This window comes from Symphodus melops, assembly GCF_947650265.1.
Source record: "Symphodus melops genome assembly, chromosome: 10".
In the NCBI taxonomy this organism is placed as follows: domain Eukaryota; kingdom Metazoa; phylum Chordata; class Actinopteri; order Labriformes; family Labridae; genus Symphodus; species Symphodus melops.
Window position 1 is genome coordinate 3,413,861 of NC_136700.1, and position 15,441 is coordinate 3,429,301.

General features: G+C 44.9%; 1 protein-coding gene across 4 annotated transcripts in view; it reads right to left on the reverse strand.

Moving 5' to 3' along the window:
- The window catches only part of nectin1b (nectin cell adhesion molecule 1b), a 147,052-nt gene that overhangs the window by 94,265 nt on the left and 37,346 nt on the right, over positions 1-15,441 (reverse strand). For all 4 annotated transcript variants that reach the window (XM_079353294.1, XM_079353295.1, XM_079353296.1 and 1 more), the window contains exons 2-4: positions 2,633-3,004; positions 582-881; positions 25-142 (exon numbers count right to left, since the gene is read on the reverse strand). In XM_079353294.1, the coding sequence (XP_079209420.1) occupies positions 25-142; positions 582-881; positions 2,633-3,004 (790 nt within the window). The remainder of the gene's footprint in view (positions 1-24; positions 143-581; positions 882-2,632; positions 3,005-15,441) is intronic.

The following is a 15,441-nucleotide window of genomic DNA, read 5'->3' on the forward strand; positions in this document are numbered from 1 at the left end:
TGTTAAGGTAATAGTCATACTCACAGTTTCCACTGGTAGATGGTGACCGGGGGGTTAGCATCGGCTCTGCAGGTCAGCTGCACATTCTGACGGTTCAGGTACCAGTTTCCATCGAAGCCCTCGATCTTCACCTCGGGTTCATCTGCAAGGAAGGAGGCACGATACCGTCAGTCATCACCTCAAAACAAGGTCTGGTTTTCAGACTTTGACCACTTTAAGCTGTGCTACATTTTCAACTGATGTACTTAACGCTGAATAATGGTATATTGCAAAAACTAATACAAATCAATTTTAAGCGATTTTAAGTTATTTTCAAAAGTGCAATCTTTGAAATGACACCTCTAAGTATGAGTGGGTTTTCAGCAGCTCATTTTTTTCTGGACTTTGCACAAATGGAAAGGTTTGGGAGCTGTGTTTACAAGTGAACCTTGTTTACTGTAAACTGTGGTGACCAGTTTTCACTTTCAGCAGGAAACAACTCCTGGGTGTCCGGGAACAGAAAGTAAAGGTGAACAACAGTCTAAAACAAGGTGAGAGATTGACTTTGTTAAGATGAGGCTTTGTAGATCGCAGACTCTTACACTGCACGTTGAGCACCACGCTGTCAGTGATTCTCTCGTTCCTGTACGTCACGATGCACGTCAGCTTCTGTCTGTGGGTCTCACGGCTCGGCACCACCACGTAGTTGCTCCGTACAGTCACCGTTCCGTTTTGGTTGCGCGTCTCCTGGAACGTGGCCTCCCCCTTCAACCTGGTGTCCCATTTGATCACACTCGGGGGCTTCCCATTGGCCGATAAGCAAGTGGCGACGGTCATCTTGCGTTTCTGAGCCCTCGCCACAATGGTGGGTGTTGTCAAGGTCATGCGGGTCATGGGCCGTGCTGCGGAGGAGAGAAAACGTGGACAGTTTAGTTTGAGCTCATTAAACAGGAATCTTGTGTTTTCTCTCTCACGTTCCTGCTCATGTTGCTGTCTAATTTGGTCTTCATCACCTGTGTCAGCTTTGAAGTGACTTAAACTGAGGGGATGAGAGATGAAAACAGCGCTGCAACGCAAATCAGGGGAAGTTTTGCTTCTTTCTCCTCCTCAAAGCTGAAGCAGTCGTCAAAGCTCTTACAGATGTAGAACCCTCTTGCCTACCCAAATGCACAGTCATCCAATTTGAATCCTTTGTGAGTTGCCAATTAGCAATCTACTCTCGCTACATCAAAAGGAAGGCTTGAGCTGGAGCGAATGCACAAAAGAGAGAGAGAGAGAGATAGGCTGTGAAGAGGCCTCTTTGAGCGCTGCTGCTTGGTTATCTGCACACAGGTTTGTGCCGCTCACTGAGCCACGGAAGCCTAAAAAGACCTGAGAGGCTCAGTGACACAAAATGGGGACTCAGAGCTGACAAGCAGCCCTGGCAACGGGGACTACTTAAACCAAGTGCTTTTTCCTTTACTGGGACTTAATGGAAAACACACCAACACTTAATTTCTAATTAGGTCTCTAATCAGAGTCAGCGCGAGACCTTTTCAAAGCTGCCTCTTTCCAAGATAAACTACATCTCTAGACGCTCCTCTTTTTCCCCACAAGATGAGATTATTCAAACAAATTACACTCTCTGAAGTGGCCTTATTGATTTCCGCCTCACCTGCCATTTTTATTGACCGCTCTCTGCAGCACTTTCCTATTTTATAAAAGCCAAATGGGGAAGTGGAGTTAAAGGACACGTCACCCCGGTCTTCACCCGATAAATTCATCAGAATGATTTTCACTTCAGCGCGGATCATGCGCGCTCAAAGTAAAGGTCCTCAGTGGAATAAGAGCCTTTTAGAATCTGTTTTTTTTTTTTTTTTTTAAGATGGTTTAGTGGTGCTGCTCATCAATCACAGGCTGGCTCTTGAACTGTAAACAATGTAGTTAGAGCTGCAGCTTTAACAAACAGAGATGGGACATCTGGTTTGAGTAGTTCACAGGAATTCAAAGTAGTTTACAACAAAGCCTGTGGCAAGGTAGCATGGACGAAAAGCTGCAGTGAGTGTTTCTTTTGGCCTTTCACTAAAGAGGACGATGACCCCTTTGTTATTGGAGTCACTCAACTTTCTCTGCCCGAAGTCAAAGACAAACCATTTTTAAGAGACGCATTGTACATTCCTCTGACAACTCATCGAGCCTGCAGTGACACGTCCGAGGAAATTACTCCTTGACTGATACTAACAGTTTCATGTAGAAGCTTGAACAAATTACCAAACAGGAACTAAGGCATGAGGAAACCTCTGCAACAAAGAATTCAGATTGTGTATCTGTGTGTCGATGGATTTTCTGTTTCCAGAAGAAGCCGGAGAAACAAAAACCCCCGGTGAGGACAGACAAAATGTGCCACCTCAAACCTGCCGGCAGCAGGTTTGACTGTTTTCCAAGAACATTCAGACTTTTTCACGGGCAAGAAAAATGTTACTGAGAATATTGATGCAGCACTGAAAGAGAAGTTTGTAGCAAAAATATGAGTTTGAGTTCATTCAATTCAAAAGTATAAGAACTAAGATTCAATTCTCAAGATGTCCTGGTGATCTGCATTGTCATTTTGTCGATGTTACAGCTCAGATGACAGATGTTGGGACTATCTCTCTATTTTCGTTTGCGTTCTTACCAAACACCGTGAGGTTGACCGTGTTCTCCCGGTTGCCTGCGGGGAACGTCGTGTACTCGCAGATGTAGGCGGCTTCATCGGACAGCTGCAGGTTGGAGAACACGATGGTGGTGTCCTCCAGTGAGGGCGTGCGATGACGGACGGCCGCCTGCTTGAAGCTGACCCGCTCTTTGAAGGGCGACAGGACGGACACGCCGAGCGCCGGGTTGGCAATGGCCACGTTCTGCTTGGTGCCGTTCAGTTGCTTCTGCCAGGTGACTTGAGAGATCTTGACTGGCGGGTTGCTGTTGATGAAAATGCAGCGCAGCTCCACTTGTGATCCCACATTGCCCGACTTACTGGAGTCCATCTGTACCATCTGTCCATGACCAGCTAGAAGAAACAGAGAGAGGGAAAGAAAAAACATTTAATTACGATTAACAAGTGTCCAAGGCCGAGCAAAGCACTCCAGTCAATATCAAGTACATGCCCAGAAAGCCAAGGAGTCAATTTAGCCTGGTAGGTAGTACGTGCACGCACAATACCCCCAGTCAAACTCATGGATTCAGCCACACACTGGGTCCCACATGCATCTGTGTAAAGAGTTGCTACATGGGAGAGGGGTTTTTGAGGAAAGCAGCAGGAGTTATTAACATAATGGGCACATCCATACAGGCCTGTCTCTGAGCACACGAGTCCTGTTTCTGATGAGATGGAAGGGCCGAGCGAGAACCAATGCATCACTAATGAATGAGTACAAGGGCAGTGAGTCGGAGCCAAGTCATCGTCTGCCGTTCTGCCTTCCACCCACCCAGCAACACACGGGCTGGACCATTGTAATTTTAATTACTTTTTATTCGCTAATACTTCAGTGACTGCCTGGAGCTCCCATTAAGAGAAACAATGTGGAGCCCAGTGTAAGCACTCAGAACAGTGAGAACACACACATAGGCTATATAAAAAAAAGAGTAATTATTTACTGTCTGAAGCTGTGAAAAGTTTCAAAGAAAAAGAAGTCAATTATTAGAGACAGACCTGCTGTACACTCGCCTGTTGTTTGGTCTTTTGTAAATAGGTTGACCTCTCGCTAAACTCGACCTGGCTGTCCTTTCTTAGCCTGTCTGCTTTTCTTCAGAGCAAGAGCAATTAGCTGAGAGCAAAATAAACAATGTTGGCCACCAAGTTTATGATGAATCATTCCCTGAAGTCATTTATTACACAATCAGTCGAAACGTGTGCTTCTTTCAGCCACTGATTTTCTGCTTCTTCGTGTTTAATGGCTGCATTAGTAAGTGCTAATGCTGCCATTAAATATTTTCAAGGGATAACAATTTACCACAAGTATAAAAGTGTGAAAGGGTGACATGTAGTGTCAAAGGTGTTTGAGTGCTCGTAGACGAACACAAAATGCTTCAGAGGTGCATTGATGAAAACTGACGGATCAAAATTAAAAGAAAATGTTGCAGCCTTTGTATCCTTCTAATTGACTTAATAGTTCATTGTAATTACAGAAAAAATGTTTTGGTTTACAGGTGACCTGGGGTGCGAAGCTGCTGCAGTCTGAACACGTGCTACTGAAGTGCTGCAGGGCTCCTGCATCCTGTTGTCTTTGACACATCTTTGTTATCTCAGGCTCTGATTTATGTTCCTTCCCAGGTGAAGTCTGATGATGTCCCATTTCCTGGCCGGACAACCCCTGGCTGGGCCTGTATTTACAACCAGCCTAAGCTATAATTATCTCCTATGGATGGGCCAGGACCCACAGGAAGAAAGACTGAAATTCCTCCGTTAATCACATCGGACCCATAAAGCCACCAGTGAATCAGGTCATAAACGGAGAGGGAAACACGCCGTGGCCTCAAGTGAAGGTGTGGGGCCTACACACATGCGCCGCAAACACAGCGACTCTGTAACGCTGAGTTACTGCATCGCAATGATGGATAATCGCTGCGCTCCGAGATAAAGTTTCCACAGGGAGCTCTAAAATGTGCAAGAATACGCGAGAGAGATCCATTTATGCATAAAACCACCGAATAGTGTATCTGATGGAGGTTTTATTCAAACGTACGAGGATCTGTGGAGGACGTGAGAGCGGGGAGATGTGTGCGAGCCGGCTGTCACATGGTTGAAGCAGCAGCAGTGAATGTTGTGAAGATGTTTCTTATAAGAAATATAGGTCGGCAGGCGATGGACGCCACATGAAAACATGTGCATGCAGAGAGGAAAGAGTTGGCGGAGATTGTGGCTGGAAGACCATTAAGGTAAACAATGTACTTCTTTCCATCTATCACGCCGGGGGAACAACTCTCAGGCTGGGAAGCGGTGCATTACCACGGAAAGGCAATTTCCATCTATTGTTGTGCGCACTTTCACTCAAGTGTAGCCGCTCCTGCCTACATCTAATCATATAAAATAACAAGGAGACAACCTTTTGAAGTTACTGAGTGCACATCATCTTTCATTTCCGTCCGACCACATCAGCAGGACTCTGTCTATAGAGATTTAAACTTGGGGGATTTGACGATGACAGATTGATTCTCTAATACAGTTTGACAGGGAGGACTGGCAACCTTGTCATCTGCACCTTGAGGAACACCTGTGTCCTTGTGCACCTCGAGGCGGGGCTTCGCTCCATCTTATCGGAGCGCAGATTAGCAGCTGGCAGCCGCACTTTGATATTTCTTGAAATAACAAACACAATTCACTGTTTGACAACGCGAGTTAAAGTTTAACTTTCAGTTGGAGGGAAGTGAGGGGAGGGTGCCGTTAAATAAAAAGTCATAAACGTGTACCTGGTCGGATCTCATACCCTCAGTGTTAAAACAGTAGCGGAAGTGGCTGTGTGTGAGAAGCTGCAGCCCCTCCCTCCCTCTGCCCTTCGTTCTCCGAGGCTGATGCTCCCAGCTCACATAGAACCAAACAAACAGCAGCTCTCGCAAATGGAAACCAGAGGAATAGGCGTAATTACAAAGCCACAGAGTCTAAACCCCCCCCCTCACTGAAAGACCTGGGGCGCCTACGGGGACCCCTTTCACTCAAGGACTGGAGGAGTCCTTGGCTGAGCTCACAGCCGAGCTGTAATTACAGACTGCACCACAGAGTGGCAAAGCCATGCAAGAGCAGAGTGCACAAACATGCGAGAGGCATTAAGACGGTAGATTTTGTGAGGGTTATGAGAGGCAGCGGAGCACAAACAGAGCAGCGCAGCAGCAGGAGGGGAAAAAAAAGAAAAAAAGAAAAAGAGTTGGACGAAGAAGTGGAGATGCAAACCTGTGAGAAAGGGAGAGAGAGCGAGAGAGACACAAAGAGGAAGGCGGGGCTTTAGGGAGATTTGTAGGTGTGCTGCTGGTTTGAGTCTGGCCGGCGTTGGCGTTTGAGCTGCTGTTGCTTTGTTCTCACACTGACAAGAAGGTGACTGGAGGGACAGTCATGCTCCAATACACCTGAGGCTACACACTGCTCTGACAGATGCCAGTAAAGAGAGGAGCCCCATTTCTGGAAGGAAAATCAGCAATAGGACAAACAAACACTGCAGAAAGTATGCCCAGGCTGGCAGAGTATAAAAAAAAAAAGAAGAGTGGCTCGATTCACTCCAGGTGAGCTGCATGAGTCAAGGGGGGCATAAGGGGAACTATTAAAACAGCTGCGGTGCCGTCTGGCCCTGCGCTGATAGCAAAAGAGTCACAAGGCCTCGGCACAGCGCTGTGCACACACATTCAACTGTAATAAGATCTGGCCCGTAAGGCAGCAAGGAGAAGCATGTGCTTTGTGTTGTTTGCATATGGCGCATTGGACAGTGTGCGAGCACGGCGCACAGAAAAAACAGCTTTCATTCAAATAACCTCCATAACGTTTGTGGAAAATATCCAGGAAAATAAACCCGCAGTGTAATCTCCACTGCAAATACTTTCTCCGACAAATGCTGAGGGTTGAATGTGTTTAAATCAATCAGAGATGTTATTACCCACATGGGAAAACAAACAGGAACATGAAAAACAAGCTGGATTCCTTTCTGTAACAAATGAAAAATGAATAAGAAACATGATATTAACTTTTCATATTTGCTTTTTGTCTGTGTCACAGAAAAAAAAAGAGAATCTAATTAAAGTTGCATGCTAGATATACTACAGTCACCCATTCTTCAGCATAATGTAAAAGCAGACCTCGTTCTACATACGACACAAAACAACTCGGTTTACATTGAAAAGCCCCGCTCCATCCTCTCAAGCCCGGGAAGCTCCTTCTCCATAAAACAACTGCTATTTGGCAGCTCCTCTCACAATGGATATGTAACAATATTGTCTTTTTTTTCCCTCTTAGCTGAACTGGCCAACAACCAACAACATTTCAAAAGACAACTATTGGCTCGTTTACAATTTCTTAGGCCAAGCTCCTCCAACAGAAATCCATTTGTGTCCTAGTCACATAAAGTTCAGAATAATTCACCTCTCGCTGCAGCAACGCGAGGGAGGCAAAGATTAAATAGGACTCGATGCATATTTTAGAAGAGGCGCTCATTAATGTCTTCTATTTAGAGCTGCACCAGGCGACTTGGCAAAGAGTCGGTCCCAAATGGCAGCGAGACGTCGCTGTTTGAAGTTTGAAGACTTCAAAAACCCAGAAAATGTGTAAAGTGATGTCATTGATCCGCATCCCTGTTGGACTTAAATGTTGTCTTCTCAGCAGCTTTCAGGGAAGGAGAGAGTGAAGAGTAAAAACAGATCACTTTTTTTTTTTTTTCACTGAGAAGATCTGATGCTGTCGTCCAACAGCAAAATGTAATTTAGAAAATGTGCAATAAAAAAAGCGATACAACAAGAAACAAGAGTTTGAAAGCCATAACTCTGGGATTTTTGCTGAGGCATCAGCCATATTTTGGTAAAAAAAGACGTTTCCAAGTGCAGCTCAAAATCTCATCATCGAGACGACACATCTACTCCTTATGTTTGATACGCTTTGCTTGCTCCTTTGTTTCTTAAGTGGGATGCTGGGAGATAAAACATGGTTTGAGCCACTCGGATAATGACTGTTTAATGAAGCCCCAGTTCCCACGGCAATGGCACAGGCCTCTGTGCTCCCCCTATTCATGACCACACATGGGGTGTTTAGGGGGAGTCCAAATCTTCACACAAACCCTCACATTAGCAGCCTGTTTATACCCCTGCTGGAACATTTTCCAACCTGTTTTCAGCGGCTCAACCAGTGGCATTTGTCATGTGTTATCAACAGATGACAGTATTAAAACCATTTTCAAACATAAATGTTGGTATTACACTGAGGGAGAATGGTCTCACAGTGTTTAAAGCTTCATCACATCATGATAGGAGCCTTTCATTTAGCTCCAGCAGCCATATTTTCTGTTTAATGTCGCTATTTGTTGACTGTTGCCGTTCAGCTTTTTGATAGCGAGCACAATGTGTCGCAGAATTTGTTCTAATCTGCACTCGGCACTATTTGATGGTGCTTCAGCCGAGTCTCTTGGGTAAACACTGGTGTACCTGCCAAAGCAGCTCTCTTTACCCCCCCATCTCCCCGAGCAAACATCCAACTGCAGAGGCAGGCGAGAGCTCGCTAAAACAGATGGTTAGTAGACCTGTTCCTAATTTTCCACTATCTGGTTCACATTTGAAATAGGCTTTTGTACAACACACTCGTTCATTGATGACAATGCAACATCTGCTGCGCTGTAAATTTTAATGATTATCGGGAATATTTATTATGTTAGGCAACTTTCCAATCCGGGAATGCTCCATGAAAGGCGCTTTAATTTTTACTATTCCCAACGGCGGTATGTTTGGGGGAGACGAGAGTCATGACCGAACAAGGCATCACAGTAGTTGTGTGTTTTCCAGAGGGCTTATAAAATTACAACTTTCAGCTCGGCAGCGCGTAGCATTAGCCGCTCGACCATACGCACCGATTCTCACCTAATGTAGCTGCATCGTTTCTGAGGCAAGGAGAGGTTCAGAGCACAAGCCCACACACACACACACACACACACACACACACACACACACACAAGCCCCTCGAGCAGCTTTAAGGCGTTTCAAATGTCAGGGGGATGCATCAGTTCGCCTGCAACGGAGCTTCTCATCCTGCTTCAGCGGGATAATGATTCATCCTCGAATGAAACACTGGAAAACACTGCTACTCCATTTTGTTACCATACGGTTTCAAAGAAACAAACACTGATGACACAGTGGAGGAGATTCTGCCCTCTTTGGGAGCGTTTTACTATCATCTTTGATCATCTATTTAATATGTACAGTGCCTGCAGTTTTCCTCTTATTCTTGCTGTTTCATTCTGGTCAAAAAGGAAATATGCTAGAAGTAATCTGGGATTTTAGCGGGCTTTGACCACGGCTATGACAAATAAAGCAGGGCCAAAAATAAAGCTTTTGCCCTAGAGAGAGCGACAGAGAGAGAGAGAGAGAGAGAGAGAGAGAGAGAGAGAGAGAGAGAGAGAGAGAGAGAGAGAGTAGCACATGTATGGAGTGTAAACACAGTATCAGGGAGCTCTGACCCTCCTCCCTCTGCCTGCAGCTTAACTAAACAAGGCCATCACAGTTTCGGCTCTACGACACAAAATAAACAGCCCTGATGTTACCTGACCAAATGGTGAGATGACATCACCCACTGATACCAGATAGAGAGCAACTGTCAGTAAACAAAAGGCTGCATACAAGTCCAGTGGAGAGAGAACCCCCCCCCCCCCCCCCCCCCCCACCCCCCGCTGCCAACCCGGTAAATGAATGACTGTAAGCGTTTCGGTTTGACTGAAACTGAGGGGCTGAAAACAGGGAAGAAACCCAGGTGTTGAAAGAGACAAAGTCTGGTTTCACAAATAAGATGTTGTGGCTTGAAAGCAACAACATAATGACACGTTTTATCAGACGGATCTCCAGCCAACAGGCTGTTGAGCACAGACCAGACAGATACTGTAGTCAACAAAGCCTCTCTTCCACAGAGTGTGGCATGTGCGCTGGTTATTATTTAATAATTTAAAAGTGTTTCCTTGCTGGGGGCAGCTGTTGGACGTCTTAATAGGAGGGAGATGATCAATAAATCAAAAGGGGTCCTGCAGAGTGATGCATTATGGTCCCAGACAGGCCACGCCCTGTCAGCTGCAGGTATAGGCTCAGGGCACAGGGGAGTTCAGGGGTTATCCTAATGTGATGTAGGGGATGTTTCTTTTTTATTTCTTTTGTGTGTGTGTGTGTGTGTGTGTGCGTGTGTGTGTGTGTGTGTGTGTGCGTGTGTGGGGTGGAGGGGTAAGCGGCAGGAGTGACACACCGTGGGTCAGACGTGGTGAGCAGATTAGAGCACTCAGGATATTAAAGCGGAGGCGAGACCATGCTGCAGGCAATACACCTCCCGTGGAAAATCTCAGCATTAGCACACAGTGACACGGAAGCTTTGTGGACACTTCTTTGACTCAACTCGGCGGCTGCAGGAGCATGCTTCTGCATGTTCAACGAAATGCTTTGTTCATTTTAGTGTGTCATGTACAAACACACTACAGTCCATTCACGCTCGTGTGGATGAAATGGTAACCTTGCTCTTGACTATTTGATGTCTGCTCAATTAAGTTGTATTCATCAAATGATTCATTTCATATTTAAGCCACTTACAGTCACAAATGTCCCTCCCCAAAGCGAGGATTTGTTGCAGTTGTCCGTTTTTTTTGTTTCCATGTGTTTGGGTTTTGGACTGTGATTCAGCCTACTGAGCCAAGGGATTTTTATTGATTAACTTAGTATTGTCTGACATTTAGCAATTTAAAAAAAACCCCTGAAAATAATCAATAGAAAAAGAGGATTAATCATTTGCTGCAGCCTGTGTCGACCCAAGTTTAGACTATTTTTAATTCTATTTTCAAACTATGAACATAATCATCTTTGCTGAGTATGCATCATGACACATGCGGGACTTCCTATGGATGCTTTCAGAGTGGGACATATAGGACGGGAGTGAGTCAGTGAGAGCCAGTGCAGCACTCTGTATGTACAGCATGAAATGCATATAGAGTCCTGCCAAAAAGTGCTAGGAAAGAGTCTGGGACAAACATGCATGACAAATCTGGTTCCATCGTCTACAAGTAAAGATAAGTGTTGCACAATGTACAAACACAGAACACTTTCATGTGTTTGTGTTGAAAAATCAAACAACTATTCAGCTGAAACTGGATGGTCAGTTATTGGTGTCACATGAGGACATGGACATGGGATGAAGAGACCCTCTCTGACTGGTGAGTGCAATGACATCAAACAGGTGTAAATCCACACATCTCCATCAAGGTGACCTTTACAAACACTCAGTGAAAATACAGAGTATCATTTTTGGCGACTGACCTGTGTTGACCTTTAGCGGTGAGCTTTTTCTGCCTCTTTTTTTTTTTTGGCAAAGGCCAGTTGATGCAGGAGGTAGGACGCCCTTGGGGGGTAAACAGGTCCAGTATGAGCACACAGTAGCAAGAAGCTCTGTTGCATGACGAGTGACTTATTAAACCAAGAAAAAAAGAGTGCACAATCAATATTTGATTAAAGTCACTTGTGAGTTTTTTTTTCCCCCTCACATTTTCCCTCCACGTTATCTACAAACAGCCTCCGAAGATTTCTTGAAAGAAATTAATGTTGTGCACGTCATACATTTTTAAAGATGTGTGGAAGAAAACAGAAGAAGTGGCTGTCATCAAAGTGCATCTCTAAATGTGGTAGGGACATAAACAGGACGGCAGGGGCAGCGCTGCTTGTTGTTGCGATTTTTCTCCAGCATTGCTGGTGCAGTCCATTTATACAGCGGCTCCATTAACATATAGGAGAGGGAATTCACACTCCAGCTGGAGTGGGCAGCGGGCTGAAGCCCCAGTCTGCTATCAATTAACAAACACACTTAGTATGTGTCTGAGTCATGATCACCATGGGACTCTGACAAATGCTGCACATTTGCACCAAACAAGTGTTGTCACCACAGCCTCTCTTTAGCCGATTACCAACCTGCTCGCAACATGTGATGGTCTTAAACAGAAACATTGCATGTAACTAACAGCAATAAAATCATCTTGCCAGTAGCATCAACCTAATACTATAACCAAGCAGTCATGCCTGCGCACGTGTAGAAGGAATTAAGCACAAATAAACACGATTATGAATTTCGCCCTGCAGTCACATCATTTTGGCATGGATTAGCATCATGTTCTCACTGGAGAAATGGATGTGCACAGTTACTTAAGCTGATAAAGTTCGATATGCCACACTTGTTCAGCCCTGGAAATGTTATCTCATCTTGTTATTTAAACGTTTTTTGTCTTTTTTCCATTCGTGTTGTGCACAAACATTTTTAACACGGCATTCCTGTGGTACAACAGAGCGATCGGCTGCACATTCATCAGGAGGTGTCAGTGTTTTTGTTGCCGACGATTACGCTCTAACTTCTCTACAACCCTGCCTCTGGACATACAAAGTTACAGTACAAGCATCAACATCAAGTCTGACAAGTAAACAAAATGACAAGATTGATGCTATCATGTGGCAGAGGTGGCTACATGGGAACACGCAGCATTTCAGCATAAATGTTGGAGTCTGGCCTTCGCCAAATTCTTCTTTTTCATGTGTGTTTTCATCAGAAACCTCGATGAAATCCAGCGGCTCTATGCAGAACTCCGAGACCAAGCCTGAACCATTTCCTAAACCACGACCGCAACCTATCTTTCCAAGGCGAGTAGGGCTTCATGTTCCACATACATATAACGGTTGGAATGCTCACCACATCTCAGGACAGTGTTCATATTCTGCTGCATGTGTTTTCCAGCTGGGATCCAGTGTTGTCTTTCCCAACAGCGCCCTGACCTTCATCATATACAGTTCACACAGCTCACATTGTTTTTTCAGCACATCAAAGTCTGCACTAGATGGGATATTATTAAATCGACACTCTCCCTGTTCTAATAACGCAGCCATTCATCTCCAATGATTGTGCATCACTAAAGACAGAACACTGGTCAAATCAGCTCCTTTGTTAAACTAAACAAAAAAATCAATACCCAAAAAGTAATTTCCTGGAGTTATTTGCCTGTCATTCTTCACAATGTGACAGTATTTTTGCTGGAGAGATTTTAAAGAGCACATGAAATAACAAATGTCTGCAGGGTCTGCAACTGGCCTTTAAAAAGAAAAGCAACTGGCACGGAGACATATGTAGGAACCACAAAGCCACAGCAAGGGGAAAGAACAGCCTGAAAGCTGAGTCTGGGTTGGTATGAGTTACTTCAGTCTCCACTGGTCGTTAGAAGCCTAACAATGTGTATTGACACAAAGACCCAGGAAACAGAAACCATTTGGTGATTTCTCAAAGATGTTCACGGGGAAGAAAAACAGCACCGGTGCTTCTGAAATGTGACAGAAAAGAAAGAGAACGGGAGCTGTAATCAATCAAAGGAATCAAAAATCATGAAATGACTCTGGGTCTCTTTCCACGGTGGGTGGGCTGTGGGCTTTGGGCAGGAAATGAACTCATAGCTTCTTTCTTTTTTTTTGAAGTGTAGCAGCGAAAAATGAAGCAGTGGGATTCTATACGTTAAGAAGAGAGTGTTGAATAGAACTGAACCCAAATTACAAGCAGTGGGATCAACAATCACTTGCTACCAATCTGAACAATTCAGTTCAAAATGAATGCTAAGTAGCTTCCAGATAAAATGAACAATGGTAAAGAGAGCTGCCAGCGACAGGAGATAATTGTGCGGTTCAATGCAATTTCACTGTGGCCAAATGGTAACTGTGACTGCTGTGTGACTGCTCCGCTGACAGCTTGCGCTATTAACTGCAATCAAACCAGCACCATAATTACCCCACATGTTAAAAGATATTCTGTAGTTAAACTTCACGGCGCGCCAGCTCGGACTCGGAGAACATGCAGGAGGATGCTCTGTGAAATGAGCCCGCAGGAATGGACCGGGTCGTGGCTCGTCGGGCCTTGATTGAAACAAAGACAGAAAGTTTTGGCTGACAAATCCTGATAGTGTATTACTATTGATCCGGGGCAGGGAGAGTGAAGCAGGCAGTCACAGAGAGATTCCACAACTCAATTTGGCCATGTTGAAATCTCTGTCAGTCTCTAAACCAGTGGAGGAACATACTTTTTTTTTTTGGGGGGGGAAGTCTGATTAGCATGCAAGGCTCGTGAAAGACACGAAGAACAAGCGCCCATAAAAGGAGTCTTCATCTTTAGCGTCTTCAATGGTGTGTTCACACTCCTGAGGCCCACTTTTTCATCTCCACTTTACCCAGACTTTTTTCCTTCTAGTCCCCTCATAGTATTCCTGTGTGGAGTCAGAGTAGGTCTTGAGTGAACGCAGCAGGGAAAAAAAGGGTGGGGTGGGGATGGGGGGGGGACAGTCATAGCATGCAACCAGTCCATTGCTGCTGGGTTCTCCATGCACGTAATGCTTTATATTCTCTTCTGTTCGATAATAGAACCACTCGTTCATTCTTACTGTGGATAAATCCAATTCTACGACACAATGATAGAAAGGAGTAAAACTGTCATTACTGCGTTGGGCTTCGTTGCTTTCCTATGCCATCTTGGATTTCCTCAGTGTCTTTTTTTACATCATTTCTTCCCTCCTGAGACTCCCTACCTTCCCACATCCGACTGTGAGGGACGTGTTACCAAGAAACTCTGGAAATGTTCAGGCGCAAGCTGTCCTCAAAGTTTCTACAACATTGTTGGAGCCCATGTGTAAAAACAGCTTCAGTCAAGCTGAAGCTTTTTGTAGCTACTAATGATAGTTCTCGCAGGTGAAACCCCTCACATAGTTTGACATTAACGGCCTTTGAAATCTGCTGACAGAGTTAAGACTAGCGCTCTGCTGTAGCCGGCTCAGAGAGACCAGGTCCTGTCCAGTGGGAGCCGAGGTGAAATAGCTGCACACAGCAAGTGCAGACTTTCTCCTCTGGGCTGCAGGAGCATTATTTGGAGCTCTTAGCCTCGTGTGGCCCTCCCTTTACTGTGTCTATACTGTGGGCTGCTCATTGTTTGACAGGATTGACAAGCTCCCTGGCAGAGCTGATTAAAAGCTTTAAGGTCAGAGAAGTGGGACAGATATCGAGCGAACACCTGTCTCCTCGCTGTGAGCCAGTCCCCTACTGGGTGTGTCCTCGGCTGGTGCAGGATCAATGGCTCCATTAAGACTCAACCTGGACTTCTTTTTTTTTTTTTTGTCTCCCCTGACAACGCTGCTTTGGCTTGCAAACAACCTTTCACCTGAGTGTTCCTTTTCTGTACTTCCCCCTTTTATTCCATCAAAAAAAGGAAGTGTTTTTTTTCTCGGTAGGAGATGATCATATTTTCTAGCAGCAGCTAAAAAACCCTCGGAGTAAAATGTAGAAGGACAAGAACACATTGCAATGTATTTTTTTTTCCTAGCTTCAGACCTAATTTTCATTACAGCTGTCCAGATCATGGTAAAAATAACTCTGAAAGCCCGGATGCCCACTGAAGATTTGCCAAAGGATTATAGATCATTAAAGAGATGTTTGAAGTTCACTTGAAGCCTCTCCAAATACGTTGCCCGAATCACAGACTTTATGGTGTCTTGTTCACGTCCACGTTTTCTCTCACGCTGTACTTGGTTTCTTTTTAAGAACAAGAGGCTATCGCAGGCTAAAGCTGCTGGTCATGCTCTCTGGAACCGTAATCCAGAAATGGACATTTCAATTTACTTGAGCCTGAGTTTGGGTGATGGTGAATTAAGATATCTGCTCCTGTGGATACCATACCGATTTCATCCCTTCCACTTACAGCTTCACAGAAGAGAAAATGCTCTTCTTTAG